This window comes from Nerophis lumbriciformis, linkage group LG03 (assembly GCF_033978685.3).
Source record: "Nerophis lumbriciformis linkage group LG03, RoL_Nlum_v2.1, whole genome shotgun sequence".
NCBI lineage: Eukaryota > Metazoa > Chordata > Actinopteri > Syngnathiformes > Syngnathidae > Nerophis > Nerophis lumbriciformis.
Genome location: NC_084550.2, coordinates 20377856 through 20396022, shown reverse-complemented (window position 1 = coordinate 20396022; position 18167 = coordinate 20377856). Strand labels below are relative to the sequence as shown.

General features: G+C 41.0%; 1 protein-coding gene across 2 annotated transcripts in view; it reads right to left on the bottom strand.

The window, feature by feature from the left end:
• The window catches only part of dis3l2 (DIS3 like 3'-5' exoribonuclease 2), a 70426-nt gene that overhangs the window by 37686 nt on the left and 14573 nt on the right, over positions 1-18167 (bottom strand). For both annotated transcript variants that reach the window (XM_061934987.1, XM_061934981.1), the window contains exons 6-8: positions 10403-10553; positions 2333-2394; positions 1998-2227 (exon numbers count right to left, since the gene is read on the bottom strand). In XM_061934987.1, the coding sequence (XP_061790971.1) occupies positions 1998-2227; positions 2333-2394; positions 10403-10553 (443 nt within the window). The remainder of the gene's footprint in view (positions 1-1997; positions 2228-2332; positions 2395-10402; positions 10554-18167) is intronic.

Genomic DNA, 18167 nt, shown 5'->3' with positions numbered 1-18167 from the left:
ACAGAAGTCTTATCGTTGTCCATGTGATGTCAGATGAAACAAAAGTATACATACAGCAATGTTAATATTTGCTTACATGTCCCTTGGCAAGTTTCACTGCAATAAGGCGCTTTTGGTAGCCATCCACAAGCTTCTGCTTGAGTTTTTTGACCACTCCTCTTGACAAAATTGGTGCAGTTCAGCTAAATTTGTTGGTTTTCCAACACAGACTTGTTTCTTCAGCATTGTCCACATGTTTAAGTCAGGACTTGGGGAAGGCCATTCTAAAACCTTAATTCTAGCCTGATTTAGCCATTCCTTTACCACTTTTGACGTGTGTTTGGGGTCATTGTCCTGTTGGAACACCCAACTGCGCCCAAGATCCAACCTCTGGGCTGATGATTTTAGCTTGTCCTGAAGAATTTGGAGGTAATCCTCCTTTTTCATTGTCCCATTTACTCTCTGTAAAGCACCAGTTCCATTGGCAGCAAAACAGGCCCAGAGCATAATACTACCACCACCATGCTTGACGGTAGGTATGATGTTGGCGGGATTAAAGGCCTCACCTTTTCTCCTCCAAACAAAAATGGAGCTGTTTGGCCACAATACCCAGCAATATGTTTGGAGGAGAAAAGGTGAGGCCTTTAATCCCAGGAACACCACACCTACCGTCAAGCACGGTGGTGGTAGTATTGTCACTCTGTGGAACAACTTAGGGGACGAGTCAAAAACATGTTCCAACATGATTCAAGTTAAAAGACTGTTTAAAAAAGAAGCACTGAAGAAGTACGAGGAGGAAAGAGAGTGATGCCCTCCGCACAGAGCGATGGGAAAGAGGTGTATGGTCAGAGAGTGTTTAGGCCTGTGTGTGTGTGTTTTGTCTCACCTTGTCTTGTCTCATAGTAACAGTGGTACTATTGTATTGTTAGTGTACAGGAGTTTTTCTTTGTATAGTATTGTTCTTGTATTATATTGTTTATGTTAAATGTGGAATGAGTGAGAGGGGTTGGGATATTATAAGCATCTGCTTCATCCAACCCCTTTTCAAGCCTTGCATAAATGTCTCTGCCAAAATGTAAAAAAAAAAAAAAGTGTGCTGTTGTACTGTGCAGGTTTGAAATAAATACTTCAATTCAATTCAAATTATGCTCTGGGCCTGTTTCGCTGCCAATAGAACTGGGTGCTTTAAATGGGACAATGAAAAAGGAGGATTACCACCAAATTCTTCAGGACAACCTAAAATCATCAGCCCGTTGGTTGGGTCTTGGGCGCAGTTGGGTGTTCCAACAGGACAATGACCTCAAACACACGTCAAAAGTGGTAAAGTAATGGCTAAAATGAAGGTTTTAGAATGGCCTTCCCAAAGTCCTGACTTAAACGTGTGGACAATGCTGAAGAAACAAGTCCGAGTCAGAAAACCAACAAATTTAGCTGAACTGCACCAATTTTGTCAAGAGGAGTGGTCAAAAATTCAAGCAGAAGCTTGTGGATGGCTACCAAAAGCGCCTTATTGCAGTGAAACTTGCCAAGGGACATGTAAGGAAATATTAACATTGCTGTATGTATACTTTTGACCAAGTCACATTTTCAGTAGACCCATAATAAATTCATAAAAGAACCAAACTTCATGAATGTTTTTTGTGACAAACAAGTATGTGCTCCAATCACTCTATCACAAAAAAAATAAGAGTTGTAGAAATGATTGGAAACTCAAGACAGCCATGACATTATGTTCTTTACAAGTGTATGTCAACTTCTGACCGCGACTGTATAAAGGGGAGCGATTAGTGGCAGCAGCAGGTGAAGACACTGGTCAACAAAGAGAAATTGAATGAATGTTTTTTTGTGACCAACAAGTATGTACTCCAATCACTCTATCACAAAAAAAATAAGAGTTGTAGAAATGATTGGAAACTTAAGACAGCCATGACATTATGTTCTTTACAAGTGTATGTAAACGCTTGATCATGACTGTATTTTAGAAAGCTCTGCTTATATTTCAACACTATAATATTCACCCTTCTGCAAAGTTGTTGTCAGACGGCCAGTCGGTGATACGGCAGATGAACAGGGTGCTGGCGTAATCACCCGGGCGGGAGCAAAAGTTCTCTGGACAGTCCGTGAGGGGGACATTAATCCTTGGCACACGGTGGTCCACAGGGGAGAACATAGCGAAAGGTTTGTCCGGTAGAAATTTTAGGGAACCTGTCACAGCCCTCGAGTGCTTTTTTTCCACAATGTACACCACCTGACACAAAAAAATGATATCGTCATAAACTTAAAATGTTTCAATCAGAGAGATATCTTGCAGATAATTATCATCAAAGATAAAGCAAGTAAGTAGAGAGCTCACTTTAGCGGTCATTTGGAGTGTTTCCCCATTGGACTGTGGTGTTAAAGTATTTTTCAGTGAGTCTGCAAACAGATGACAGAGAAAAAAAACCTTCATTTAGATGCCAGTGAACAGATGGACTGTCGCACAACCACACTCCACTGTGCACACCTGCACAATCTAATGAGATCTGCATCAAAAATTCTGCCTTGCCAAAGATTGGAATAATGTCCACTTTTGATACCGTAAGTATATTAATATAAGACTTCATTTAATATAGCGCTACGTATTACCCATATACTCCTTATGTAGCAAACAAAGGTAACTGAAACAATAACGTACTGCGGTGATTAGATACACTAGAGCTGCAGCTATCGAATATTTTAGTAATAGAGTATTTTTATCGAATATCCCGATCGATTAATAGAGTAATCGAATAAATCATATTTTTGCTTAATTAAGGTTTAATTCATTTAAGATGTTCCCTCAATTATTGCGTTTGGCCTAATTGTCTTTTATTTCCTAAACGCCCGTTTTTCATTATTGAAGGCTGACACGCACAGCTGAAATGCGTCCGTGGTTGATTGTGCCAATTTGTGTGTGCTAATAAAAACAGGTGTGTGTGGTATGACCACGTAAACAAAGTTCTTGTTTCTTGTGCGTTTTTGATGATTATACGGTGCCGTTTAAATGTAGAAAAGCGCTATATAAATCTAATTTAGTATTATTATTATTATTGGTTTCTCCATGCAAATCCGCAGAGCTGTTTTCAACCTGCCAACAGTACATAAACAATATAAAAAGACAAACCACTTAATGACAACAGTTTTAAATTTTAAGAATGCAATACAGTTCATTGTAAAGCTGAAACGACGCGTCGACGTAGTCGACGTCATCGATTACGTAAATACGTCGACACCGTTTTTGTGCGTCGACACGTCGCATACCTTATTTCCTTGAATAGCCTCCGGGGCGCTAATTAATTTAAAACCTCTTCTCACTCCTGCGCTTACCAAAAGGCGTGGGGTAAATTTAGACCTGCGCTTATAAATTTGAGTGATGTAAGGATACCATCATGAAAAGCACTTTTAATTAAAAAAAAAACGTTATTATGGTCTTACTTTTACTTATAAATGAGTATTCTGATCAAAAGCATCGATAACTTGTTTATAGAAGTCTTCCTTATCTTTCTTCCGTTATAAAAGTCTCTGTCTCGATGGAGATATTCCTTTAATTATTACCTACTGCTTCGATTGAAAGTCCAGTTTAAAAAACTGTTTTATTTTAGATATGTAATCCTCCATGTTAAAAGTGCAAGCAAACGATCGCTGCTCACTCTTGCTTGTTGTATTCTTCTGCAGCACCGGTCTTCTGCAGTACCGGTAGTCGCAAGAAGGATCACTAGCGCCCTCTACCAGCAGGAGGCGGGAGTCATTTAATGACTCATATTTGACACACGCAGCTACGGTATATTAATAAAACATAGCTGCTTACTGTTCTTTTTAGCATATTCAATAGCTTGGACCTTAAATCCTACTGAATAGCTCTTAATCTTCTTCCCTTTATGCGATTTCAAATGATTGAAATCAGCCTCCTCCATTTTCAAAATGATGACTCGTGACGTGACGAGTTTGACCCGGCGGAAGTTCTAGGCATATGCTAATTATTTTGCGAAACGAATTTGACCCGGCGGAAATTCTAGACATGCGCGAATAAAAATAATATTTTGCGAAACGAGCTTGACCCGGCGTTAATCCTGAGCTGGTGGTAATGCTAAGCATGCGCTAATTATTTTGCGAAACGAGTTTGACCCGGCAGTAATTCGAGGCATGCGAATACTATAAACCCAGCGCCAATTCAAGGAAATACGCCCTTTTTTGTATTGGATGTTTATCTTTATTTTTGCACATTTTAAAGCAAAATAAGCAATACTTTTACTTTTGAAATGCTTATACTATTGCAGAATATTAAGATTTGCACTGCATGTTTATTTTATATTTGCACATTAAAAAGCAAATAAGCTACTTTTATTTTTGTTAAATGTTAAGTTTTAAATGTTTACATTGTTACAGAATATTCTGTCATGTTGTTGTCAATGTTGACTGAGTGGCCATACTTTTTTTTTTGTAAATAAAAGCCATGCCTTTTGAAAAAACTGGCCTACATTTATTTTTTCATCTTCATTTTAAATAAAAAAAATAATCGGCAAAAGGAAAAATAATCTATCGATTAATCGAAAAAAATCTATCGATTAATCGAAAGAAAAAAAATCTATAGATTAATCGATAGAAAAATAATCGTTAGCTGCAGCCTTAGTTCATTGCATTCATTGCATACAAAATAGTAATCAATGTTCATTTTGCCATCATAACATGTTTGAGATGAAAACACAAATATATACAATTAGTTAAAAATGAATATTCCCTGAGAAAGTTAAAATAAAAAATATATTGTTAGTATCAGTAAGAACAGTTTTCATTATATCAAATATAAAACATGAATTAGGTAGTGCCTTTAATGCTGCATTTGAAATGTGCAACTTCATATTCAGAACCAATATGGCAGACAGGAACTTGGCACACAAGTGCTACCATTGTGAACAAGGACTTGGCACTCTTACATTCGACAGAGACTATAGTGGCTGCAAATGCATGTGGTTGCATGACTTGAATAACTTTGCACGACTAATTTCACGTGGTTAGTAATGAAAGGCTGCTTGAACACGACAGTTCGGATAGTGTTGTATTAAACACCTTTTGGCGGCATTTGATGACTTGGCGGGAGAGAACACATCCTGGTTATCATGATGAATAACATTTATTTTACTAACACAACTGTTCCGTTTACATTTGATAATAGATGACTTATGTTGCATCGGACCAGCTTTTCCTCCCAGGGAATCTAAGTTACTGGTCAATCCCAAGTTCTTTCGATGACATATATGCTGAATAAGAAGGACCATCAAGACAGAATTGGAATATTTTCAAGGTTTATGAAATTTCAGGAGATTAACTTAATCAATACATTCATATCGGCTACTCTAGTCGATCTGGCATTCCAACGGAAAAGCCAACTTCTTTTCACACGAAGAAAACCTCCATCTCCCCCTCGCACCACTGATAAGGAACTAGTGGGGGAGGTCTTCACATTCCAACGTAAGACACAAAACAGACAATCTGAAGACAAAGAGAGACTGGTAGAATGTAAAAAGAAAAAGTACTTGTTACTCTAAACATGACTATGTAAAAAGAAGGAACTCTTAAACATATATGCATCCTTCCACACTTACCTCGCCTCCGGACGTCCCTCAATCGGATGCTTTCTCGACAGGTGCTATAGCATCAAACTTGTGCTATTGTGTTATGCAAGCTCCACTTTGCAATGTTTGCATACGACCGCGTTTTCCTTCCATTTTAGCGTGAAGTGTTCCCACACATCAGACAACTTTTGTCGCTTCTTAATTCCCTTGTTTTGCTATGGCCGAGACGTTGGTGAAATTTGACAGCCAACAGACACGGAGATGGCGAAAAAGACATGAAGAGACGCTTGTCCGTATTATTTCTGGCGGGCATTGTGGCGTCCTACTGTGTCTACTCCAAGTTTAGATTAAATGTCGTTTCTTAATGGGGAAAGATATTAATGTCTCTTGTTTTCAAGTTAGCATTTAAGGTAGCGAGCTGGCGCCAGTCAGCCTATGAGTTTATCAAAGTATAGTTACCAATCAAGGTTTTTCGAAAAAAAAAAAAAAAATTTTTAAATATATTATATTAATATATTTACTGTATATATGTGTATATACATTATATATATATATATATATATATATATATATATATATATATATATATATATATATATATATATACACATATATATATATGCATCTGTTTATATTTTTATTTTATTTCTGATTATTGTTATTATTATTAATGTATTATTTCTTTTTTGTTTATATAATTGATGTATTTGTAGATATTACTTTGTTTTTTTGCTGTTTCTTTCTTTTTTTGTGGGGGGGTGTGTGGTCCATCCATCCATCCATTTTCTACCGCTTATTCCCTTTTGGGGGTTGCGGGGGGCGCTGGAGCCTATCCCAGCTACAATCGGGCGGAAGGCGGGGTACACCCTGGACAAGTCGCCATCTCATCGCAGGGCGGGGGGGTGTGTGGTATGGTTGGGATATAGGGATATAAACAAAAAATATTTTGACATTTAGGGCAGACAACAGATATATGATGTATGTGAATATGATGTAATGGATAGGAATGTCTGATGCTGGATGTCAATAAAAAAAAAACGAAAATAAAAATAAATAAATATTTTTTTACTTTAAAACGGTAAATCCCACCATCGGAGGTTTTACCACGGTTATCATGGCGGTTATCATCCTACTGTGTCTACTCCAAGTTTAGATTATATGTCGTTTCTTAATGGTGAACGATATTAATGTCTCTTGTTTTCAAGTTAGCATTTAAGGTAGCGAGCTGGCGCCAGTCAGCCTATGAGTTTATCAAAGTATAGTTACCAATCAGGGTTTTTCGAAAAAAAAATTTTTTTTAATATATTATATTAATTTATTTATATATGTGTATGTGTATATATATATATATATATATATATATATATATATATATATATATATATATATATATATATATATATATATATATATATACACACACACACATCTGTTTATATTTTTATTTTATTTCTGATTATTATTATTATTAATGTATTATTTCTTTTTTGTTTATTTAATTGATGTATTTGTAGATATTACTTAGTTTTTTTGCTGTTTCTTTCTTTTTTTTGTGGGGGGGTGTGTGGTATGGTTGGGATATAGGGATATAAACAAAAAATATTTTGACATTTAGGGCAGACAACAGATATATGAGAGAACTGGTTCCAGAGCCCTTGCTGTGCGTCGAAGTGAGTCCGACTATATCTAGCCGGAACTTCTCCACCTCGCGCACTAGCTCAGGCTCCTTCCCCCCCAGCGAGGTGACGTTCCACGTCCCAAGAGCTAGCTTCTGTAGCCGAGGATCGGACCGCCAAGTGCCCTGCCCTCGGCTGCCGCCCAGCTCACATCGCACCCGACCTCTATGACCCCTACTATGGGTGGTGAGCCCATTGGAGGGGGGACCGACGTTGCCTCTTCGGGCTGTGCCCGGCCGGGCCCCATGGGGACAGGCCCGGCCACCAGGCGCTCGCCATCGTGCCCCACCTCCGGGCCTGGCTCCAGAGGGGGGCCCCGGTGACCCGCGTCCGGGCAAGGGAAATCTGGGTTCCTTGCTTGTTTTCTTCATAGAGGTCTTCGAGCTGCTCTTTGTCTGATCCCTCACCTAGGACCAGTTTGTCTTGGGAGACCCTACCAGGGGGCATAAAGCCCCCGGACAACATAGCTCCTAGGATCATTGGGACACGCAAACTCCTCTACCACGTTAAGGTGGCAGCTCAGAGAGGAGTTTGCTGGGAACGTCTGGCAGAGTCTCCTGTCAGAGAGAGTTTCAATTCCCACCTCCGGAAGAACTTTGAACATGTCACGAGGGAGGTGCTGGACATTGAGTCCGAATGGACCATGTTCCGCGCCTCTATTGTCGAGGCGGCTGATTGGAGCTGTGGCCGCAAGGTAGTTGGTGCTTGTCGTGGCGGTAATCCTAGAACCCGTTGGTGGACACCGGCGGTGAGGGATGCCGTCAAGCTGAAGAAGGAGTCCTATCGGGTTCTTTTGGCTCATAGGACTCCTGAGGCAGCGGACAAGTACCGACAGGCCAAGCGGTGTGCGGCTTCAGCGGTCGCAGAGGCAAAAACTCGGACATGGGAGGAGTTCGGTGAGGCCATGGAAAACGACTTCCGGACGGCTTCGAAGCAATTCTGGACCACCATCCGCCGCCTCAGGAAGGGAAAGCAGTGCACTATCAACACGGTGTATGGCGAGGATGGTGTTCTGCTGACCTCGACTGCGGATGTTGTGGATCGGTGGAGGGAATACTTCGAAGACCTCCTCAATCCCACCAACACGTCTTCCTATGAGGAAGCAGTGCCTGGGGAGTCTGTGGTGGGCTCTCCTATTTCTGGGGCTGAGGATGCTGAGGTAGTTAAAAAGCTCCTCGGTGGCAAGGCCCCGGGGGTAGATGAGATCCGCCCGGAGTTCCTTAAGGCTCTGGATGCTGTGGGGCTGTCTTGGTTGACAAGACTCTGCAGCATCGCGTGGACATCGGGGGCGGTACCACTGGATTGGCAGACCGGGGTGGTGGTTCCTCTCTTTAAGAAGGGGAACCGGAGGGTGTGTTCTAACTATCGTGGGATCACACTCCTCAGCCTTCCCGGTAAGGTCTATTCAGGTGTACTGGAGAGGAGGCTACGCCGGATAGTCGAACCTCGGATTCAGGAGGAACAGTGTGGTTTTCGTCCTGGTCGTGGAACTGTGGACCAGCTCTATACTCTCGGCAGGGTCCTTGAGGGTGTATGGGAGTTTGCCCAACCAGTCTACATGTGTTTTGTGGACTTGGAGAAGGCATTCGACCGTGTCCCTCGGGAAGTCCTGTGGGGAGTGCTCAGAGAGTACGGGGTATCGGACTGTCTGAGTGTGGCAGTCCGCTCCCTGTATGATCAGTGCCAGAGCTTGGTCCGCATTGCCGGTAGTAAGTCGGACACGTTTCCAGTGAGGGTTGGACTCCGCCAAGGCTGCCCTTTGTCACCGATTCTGTTCATAACTTTTATGGACAGAATTTCTAGGCGCAGTCATGGCGTTGAGGGAATCTTGTTTGGTGGCTGCAGGATTAGGTTTCTGCTTTTTGCAGATGATGTGGTCCTGATGGCTTCATCTGTCCAGGATCTTCAGCTCTCACTGGATCGGTTCGCAGCTGAGTGTGAAGCGACTGGGATGAGAATCAGCACCTCCAAGTCCGAGTCCATGGTTCTCGCCCGGAAAAGGGTGGAGTGCCATCTCCGGGTTGGGGGAGGAGATCTTGCCCCAAGTGGAGGAGTTCAAGTACCTCGGAGTCTTGTTCACGAGTGAGGGAAGAGTGGATCGTGAGATCGACAGGCGGATCGGTGCGGCGTCTTCAGTAATGCGGACGCTGTATCGATCCGTTGTGGTGAAGAAGGAGCTGAGCCGGAAGGCAAAGCTCTCAATTTACCGGTCGATCTACGTTCCCATCCTCACCTATGGTCATGAGCTTTGGGTTATGACCGAAAGGACAAGATCACGGGTACAAGCGGCCGAAATGAGTTTCCTCCGCCGGGTGGCGGGGCTCTCCCTTAGAGATAGGGTGAGAAGCTCTGCCATCCGGGAGGAGCTCAAAGTAAAGCCGCTGGTCCTCCACATCGAGAGGAGCCAGATGAGGTGGTTCGGGCATCTGGTCAGGATGCCACCCGAACGCCTCCCTAGGGAGGTGTTTAGGGCACGTCCGACCGGTAGGAGGCCGCGGGGAAGACCCAGGACACGTTGGGAAGACTATGTCTCCCGGCTGGCCTGGGAACGCCTCGGGGTCCCACAGGAAGAGCTGGACGAAGTGGCTGGAGAGAGGGAAGTCTGGGCTTCCCTGCTTAGGCTGCTGCACCCGCGACCCGACCTCGGATAAGCGGAAGAAGATGGATGGATGGATGGATGGAACAGATATATGATGTATGTGAATATGATGTAATGGATAGGAATGTCTGATGCTGGATGTCAATAAAAATAAAATGAAAAACATTTAAAAAATGTTTTAATAATAACATTTTACTTTAAAACGGTAAATCTCACCATCGGAAGTTTTACCACGGTTATCATGACATACATACCTATTTATTGTGCACTACGGACTTTGTTTTACTGAAACAATTGTGTGGAATGACGAACTTGTTTGAACAATGTGTTGACATTAGACTGTCAATAGCACTCACCTTAAATAAATTGTAAATGTTACAGTTAATACAAGTGATCGGTATCTTTATCGGCCGATATCACTCATGGATGATTGGTATCGGAATTGGCATCATACAACCCTGATCTGAACATCACTAATTAAATGCATTTAAACAAGTCAACAGTGAGACTCATTGTTCGGACAAACATTTTGATATTTGTGAGGGGTATGTTCTGACCTTTGCATGCGAGTTCATCCTGGTCACTACGCTGTTCATCAACAGACACGCGCGGCTTTTGCGCCATCTTACTCAGGGCAGTGTGCGCCACGCTTCCCTTCTGGGTCTCTGGCTCACTGGCTCCTTCGCAGTCAGTGTCTGACCTCACAACCTACAAACAATTATATCAGTCATTGACACCAAATGTATGTTGTTGTTTTTTTTTAACTGTTGAAAAATGTTTAACTTTATATGACTAACATCCAGGTTGGTGGTGTCAGGATCAAACCCTTTTGCATATGGTACATCGGTTTTCATAGTAGGATAAGGATTTTGTTTAAGGTCAACATTTTTTGTCTCGGTCTTCAAACACTGTCTCACTGTACACATATATATATATATATTTTTTTTTTGTTTATGCATTCAAATTCATAATATACGGCAAGTATGAGGTGGCTCACAATGCAGCTAATGATAGTACTCTATCGTGCCAATAAAGGCATCTAAAAAAACATCCAAAAACCACCAACAATACTCCATTTACATCCCCTGACCTGAATATTAACAATAACCAAGTATTAGCGATTTTGTTATTATAAAGTTAAAGTACCAATGATTGTCACACACACACTAGGTGTGGCGAAATTATTCTCTGCATTTGACCCATCACCCTTGATCACCCCCTGGGAGGTGAGGGGAGCAGTGGACAGCAGCGGTGGCCGCGTCCGGGAATCATTTTTGGTGATTTAACCCCCAATTCCAACCCTTGATGCTGAGTGCCAAGCAGGGAGGTAATGGGTCCCATTTTTATAGTCTTTGGTATGACTCGGCCGGGGTTTGAACCACAACCTACCGATATCAGGGCGGACACTCTAACCACTATAAGTACTACTTTTAGGAGTGTCGTGATCATAGTTTGCTAAGTAGCTAAGTGTTTTTCAACCTTTTCTGAACCAAGGCACATTTTTTTCATTGAAAAAATCCAGGGGTACACCACCAGCAGAAAAAAAACAATGAAACTCAGCAGCCGATATTAACAGTAAAGAGTCGTTCTCGCAATTGTTGGATATAAAATTCAAACCATAACCAAGCATGGATCAATATAGCTCTTGTCTCAAAGTAGGTGTACTGTCACGACCTGTCACATCACACTTTTTTGGTGTTTTCCTGTGTGTAGCGTTTTAGTTTTTGTCTTGCGCTCCTATTTTGGTGTTGATTGTCATGTACGGATGTACTTTGTGGACGCCGTCTGCTCCACACGCTGTAAGTCTTTGCTGTCGTCCAGCATTCTGTTTTTGTTTACTTTTCAGCCAGTTCAGTTTTAGTTTGGTTTTGCTTAGCCATCCCTAATCTTCATCGCCTTTTGTTTATTTTTGGTTTAAGCATTGGATACCTTTTTACCTGCACGCTGCCTACCGCTGTCGTCTGCATATTGTGATCACGACAAACCATGTTCCCGACATCTACAAAGAAATTAGCTACCTGCTGCCACCTCGGTTACTCTGCCGAGCTCTTTACAGCACAGACAATTACGGGTTTGCAAAAAATATTTTTAACCCAATTAGGTGAAATTACATAATTTCCCACGGCATTCCACACAATATCTCACGGTACACTAGTGTGCCGCGGCACAGTGGTTGAAAAACACTGAACTAGCTTATGCTGCTATTGACATACTGAGCCGGTGAGCTGCTGTATCGCCTCTTAGTTAGTGAAAGTTAATTCTAGATTATAAATAATGCCTCCAACTTTTAGAGTGGAAGGATTATGGCCGTAAACGATGGGTGTCAAACTCTGGCCCACGGGCCAAATTTGGCCCGGCGTGTAATTTCACTTTGCCCTTGAGGCGATATCAAATTAACACTGGAGCTGGCCAGCCGATTATATACAGCGGCGGTGCCGCGGTAACACAGCTAATTCTCATACTTGCCAACCCTCCCGGGAGACTCCCAAATTTCAGTGCCCCTCCCGAAAATCATCACATCCGCTTTTCATCCAGTCCAACGAGTGCTGGCCCAGTCACATAATATGTGTGGCTTCTGCACGCACACACAAGTGAATGCAACGCATACTTGATCGACAGCGATACAGGTTACACTGAGGGCGGCCGTATAAACAAGTTTAACACTGTTAGAAATATATGCCACACTGTGAATCCACACCAAACAAGAATGACAAACACATTTCGGGAGAACATCCGCACCGTAACACAACATAAACACAACAAACACAACCGAACAAATACCCAGAATCCTTTGCAGCACTAACTCTTCCGGGACGCTACAAGGTGTGTGTGTGTGGGGGGGGGGGGGGGGGGGGGCGGACGTGACGACAGCTCGTAGAGGACGTTAAAGGCAGTGCCTTTAAGGCACGCCCCCAAGACTGTGGTCCGGGTGGACTACGAGATATAATGACTGATGAACACCTTCGTTGGATAATGAAGGTTGCCTCAGCTCAAAGCCTGAGCCCCGACATTAATGAACTAGCATCCAAGAAAAGATGGCAGGTATCTGGCTTGAGCACATCAGATTAGATCAGTGTGTTGCAAACTGAGCAGTTTAAAGTCCTGAATGGTTGGTTTATTCATTGTTATTTTATTTTCAAATGTATTAGCCTGTGGAAAAAGTTAATGTTGATATTTACCTCAGAAGGCTGCAAATAGAAAAGAGGCATTAAATTTCTATTTAAATTGTATTTGATATGCCATTGATATTTTTTAATTATTATTATTATTTTAAATTCGATTTTGCATGTCACTATAAAGTTATATAAGCCTTGCTTGTTCAATATTCAATGCAAAACTTGTTTGGGTCCCTATTAAAAGGTTAATTTGTTCAACCTTGGCCCGCGGCTTTGTTCAGTTTTACATTTTGGCCCACTCTGTATTTGAGTTTGACACCCCTGCCGTAAACCGAGAAGTTGGTGAACTTTGACAGCCAACTTAGACAAGAAAGACATGAAAAGAGGCTTGTTCGTAGTTTGTGTTTCTTGTTTAGCGCTTAGCATTACTGCTCCTTGCTGGATCTGTTCATCGCGCGGCTTCTAAAACGTATATTTAGGCTCAAAAATTTAAAGTTCTGGATCATCATTTGTTCCAAAGTAGTCGCTGGCTCTCATGAAATCTGCTCTGATGTAGTTGTTGAAAAAAAAAAGCGAACACTGAGATGAGTCTGTGAAATTAGTATCCTTAAAATGACCAAAACATGGAAATAGTACATGTTCTATAAATTGAGTTTGAGTTTATTTGGAACATGCAAGCATACAACATGATACATCACAATTTCCAGTTTCTCTATTCAACATGTTCGAAAAGGAGTAAGAAGCAGAGCTTATCCCTTTTCTTTTACATAACAGTTGCTAAAACTTTTGTTCACTTCCTGTTCTCAATTTATTCACAATATACTCCATAAGTAATAACGATAAGAATAAATAAATAAATAATACTTGGTGAAGTAAGTAATACTTCATATGGTGAGATGAGTAAGATTATTTTGAAAATGAATGGATGGAAGAAATAAATTCAGAATGTTTATCATAGTTCTTCTTCTTTGTACTTTGTAAACACTTTAAGTTTGAAGAGTTTCTTGAAGTGGATCATATTAGTACATTGTTTGATTTCTTTGCTTAAAAGGGAACATTATCACCAGACCTATGTAAGCGTCAATATATACCTTGATATTGCAGAAAAAAGACCATATATTTTTTTAACCGATTTCCGAACTCTAAATGGATGAATTTTGGCGAATTAAACGCCTTTCTAATATTCGCTCTCGGAGCGATGACGTCACATCGGGAAGCAATCCGCCATTTTCTCAAACACAGAGTCAAATCAGCTCTGTTATTTTCCATTTTTTCGAGTGTTTTCTGTACCTTGGAGACATCATGCCTCGTCGGTGTGTTGTCGGAGGGTGTAACAACACGAACAGGGACGGATTCAAGTTGCACCAGTGGCCCAAAAATGCGAAAGTGGCAAGAAATTGGACATTAGTTCCGCACACTTTACCGACGAAAGCTATGCTACGACAGAGACGGCAAGAATGTGTGGATATCCTGCGACACTCAAAGCAGATGCATTTCCAACGATAAAGTCAAAGAAATCTGCCGCCAGACCCCCATTGAATCTGCCGGAGTGTGTGAGCAATTCAGGGACAAAGGACCTTGGTAGCACGGCAAGCAATGGCGGCAGTTTGTTCCCGCAGACGAGCGAGCTAAACCCCTGCTGACATCAACTCCAAAACTGGACAGATCAGCTTTCAGGAAAAGAACGCGGATGAGGGTATGTCTACAGAATATATTAATTGATGAAAATTGGGCTGTCTGCACTTTCAAAGTGCATGTTGTTGCCAAATGTATTTCATATGCTATAAACCTAGTTCATAGTTGTTAGTTTCCTTTAATGCCAAACAAACATGGGTAAAATTTTGAAAAAAACTTCGAAAAATATAATAAGCCACTGGGAACTGATTTTTAATGGTTTTAACAATTGTGAAATTGTGATAATGTTCCCCTTTAATCCATTCCATCATTTAATTCCACATACTGATATACTGAAGGTCTAAAGTGTTGCACGTGCGTACATTTTTCTGTAAGATAATATTTCTCCTTTTTTTTGAGAAGAATTGTTGTATATTCTTGGCCAGCAGGCAACGTTCCCTCTAAGGTGCGCGCCTGTGCAATTGCGCACTGCTCACGCGTCCTCTGCGCACAGCAAATTAATGAAAGGAAATCAAAAATCCCATCTGAACTCTAAACAAAATAAACAATTACAATTTATTCTGTATGATTTTGCAATGCAACTCTATGAGTGACAGGTGACAACAAGAGTGGCCCCAATGAATAAAACAATCTTTGTCAACACAGTTCAATTATCGTCTGTCGAGACACTTTACGGACAAGAATTCCATCAATCACTTTATAAAGCAAAACTGTTTGTAACCACACCAAAAACATGAGTAAAACAAACTTTTATCTATAAAAACTGGTAATTTTCTGCCATACAAACCAGGCTTAAACCAACTTTATCATCCGTCATTTTAACAGAAGCCGCTCGCTCTGTCTCACCTGCACCAACACACGCACTTAGCCAGTGCTGCGTTTATGGCCCCACAAAAAGTCGGACAACTCCAACGCCACACAATGTGTAAATGCCAGGTTGTAACACTCTGACTCCACAATCAAATGTGTGCTTATTTTACTGCCATTTATTAAGAATGTTAATCTAAGGATATTATTCATGAAATATTGTCACTAGATTTCATAAATGCTAATAAAAAGATGTAATTTACAGACAGAAAGTAACAGGAACTAAATGGAATCTCTGAAAGGGGTAACATTTCTTTTAAAGGCAGGACCCGCAGCCAGACATACAATACTAGCACATAGGTCATGAAAAACATGTTTTTTTGTTATTGTCATTGTAAGAGGGCTAAGTCACTTATATCAGAAAATTATTTTAATAAAACATTTAAATTGTTATGATGTCAGGTTTGGGACAGGTGTGACGCTGGTGTGGCCACAGTGTGCACGTCTGATGTTGCTCACATGTGCTCCACTGAATGCTCAGGGAGTTTGTGCGTTTGCTCACACACATGAACAATTAGAGGGAACATTGCTAGCAGGTAATAGTTTGCTTTGTGTATAATTTCAGCTGTTTGAATATTCACTATGTCGTGGAATTTCAGTATTTTTTATTCAATGAATAAAGGGTTCTTGTGTGCTCTATATCCAACATTATGTATTATTCTAACTGACCTTTTTTGTAACACCGTTAATGAATGAAGTGTACTTTTGTAGTTATTTCCCCATATTTCTACACAATAACTCAGCTAACTAGCAAGCAGTAGAGAATATGACACACATTAATATATAAATTAATGTGACCATTACTTAGACCTAGACTTCCTTTTTATTGTCATTCAAATGTGAACTTTACAGCACAGATAAGAACGAAATTTTCGTTACATAAGCTCTAAAATATTACTACATTAAATATATATTTACAGCATGTACCGTATTTTTCGGACTATAAGTCGCAGTTTTTTTTCCAGTGTGATTTATATATGTTTTTTTCCTTCTTTATTATGCATTTTCGGCAGGTGCGACTTATACTCCGGTGCGACTTATACTCCGAGAAATACGGTATATAAATTGCTGATGGAAGTTTTTGGATGTTTTCAAAGCGCTTGTAGGCAGAATAGAGCAAATCTCATTTGCGCCATTGTTAGCTGACTTTTGCTAGCGTTTATTTACGAGTTAGAATGCATTAAAAAAAAGAAAAAGAAAAACACGTTCTTTTGTTACATAAGAATTGTAAATGATGGGGAAAATTTTCAAAATAAATTACAGTTACCGTATTTTTCGGAGTATAAATTGCACCGGAGTATAAGTCGCACCTGCCAAAAATGCATAATAAAGAAGGAAAAAACCATATATAAATCGCACTGGAGCACGGCCAAACTATGAAAAAAACTGCGACTTATAGTCCGAAAAATACGGTATATGTTTTCAGTGTGTCTCTGAAGGCACCACAGCGTTAGAGTGAGTCAAGCAATCAAGGGTAATATGGCGCTTACTAGCGGTTGGTAAAGTAGTAAGCGCCATACTGTGTTACCCTTAGTTTTGTAGAACGCATGCTTGTGACTAAATTTGGCATGTGTCCGTGCACTCTTGCTATTATAGCTATTATATATTATATTACTAGAAAGAGGTTCCGCAGCCTCCGTAGCAGAACCTCCAGGTTCTGTAACAGCTTCTTCCCTCAGGCTGTAAGACTCTTGAACGCATCATAATAATCCCCTCAATTCCCCCCAAAAAATGGATTAACTGGCTGGAACATAAAGACAATATAACATACATCCATAAACGTGGATGCATACGCAAAAGTGCAATGTATTTATCTGTACAGTAATCTATTTATTTATATCTGCACCTTATTGATTTTTTATCCTGCACTACCATGAGCTAATGCAACGAAATTTTGTTCTTATCTGTACTGTAAAGTTCAAATTTGAATGACAATAAAAAGGATGTCTAAGTCTAAATAACAAGAGTGCCTATGTTTGATAAACAGGGTGAATTAAAGGGGAACATTATCACCAGACCTATGTAAGCGTCAATATATACCTTGATGTTGCAGAAAAAAGACCATATATTTTTTTAACCGATTTCCGAACTCTAAATGGGTGAATTTTGGCGAATTAAACGCCTTTCTAATATTCGCTCTCGGAGCGATGACGTCACAACATGACGTCGCATCGGGAAGCAATCCGCCATTTTCTCAAACACCGAGTCAAATCAGCTCTGTTATTTTCCGTTTTTTCGACTGTTTTACGTACCTTGGAGACATCATGCCTTGTCGGTGTGTTGTCGGAGGGTGTAACAACACGAACAGGGACGGATTCAAGTTGCACCAGTGGCCCAAAGATGCGAAAGTGGCAAGAAATTGGACGTTTGTTCCGCACACTTTACCGACAAAAGCTATGCTACGACATAGATGGCAAGAATGTGTGGATATCCTGCGACACTCAAAGCAGATGCATTTCCAACGATAAAGTTAAAGAAATCTGCCGCCAGACCCCCATTGAATCTGCCGGAGTGTGTGAGCAATTCAGGGACAAAGGACCTCGGTAGCACGGCAAGCAATGGCGGCAGTTTGTTCCCGCAGACGAGCGAGCTAAACCCCCTGGATGTCTTGGCTCACACCGTCAAGAGAAGAATATCGACCCTAGCTTCCCTGGCCTGCTGACATCAACTCCAAAACTGGACAGATCAGCTTTCAGGAAAAGAG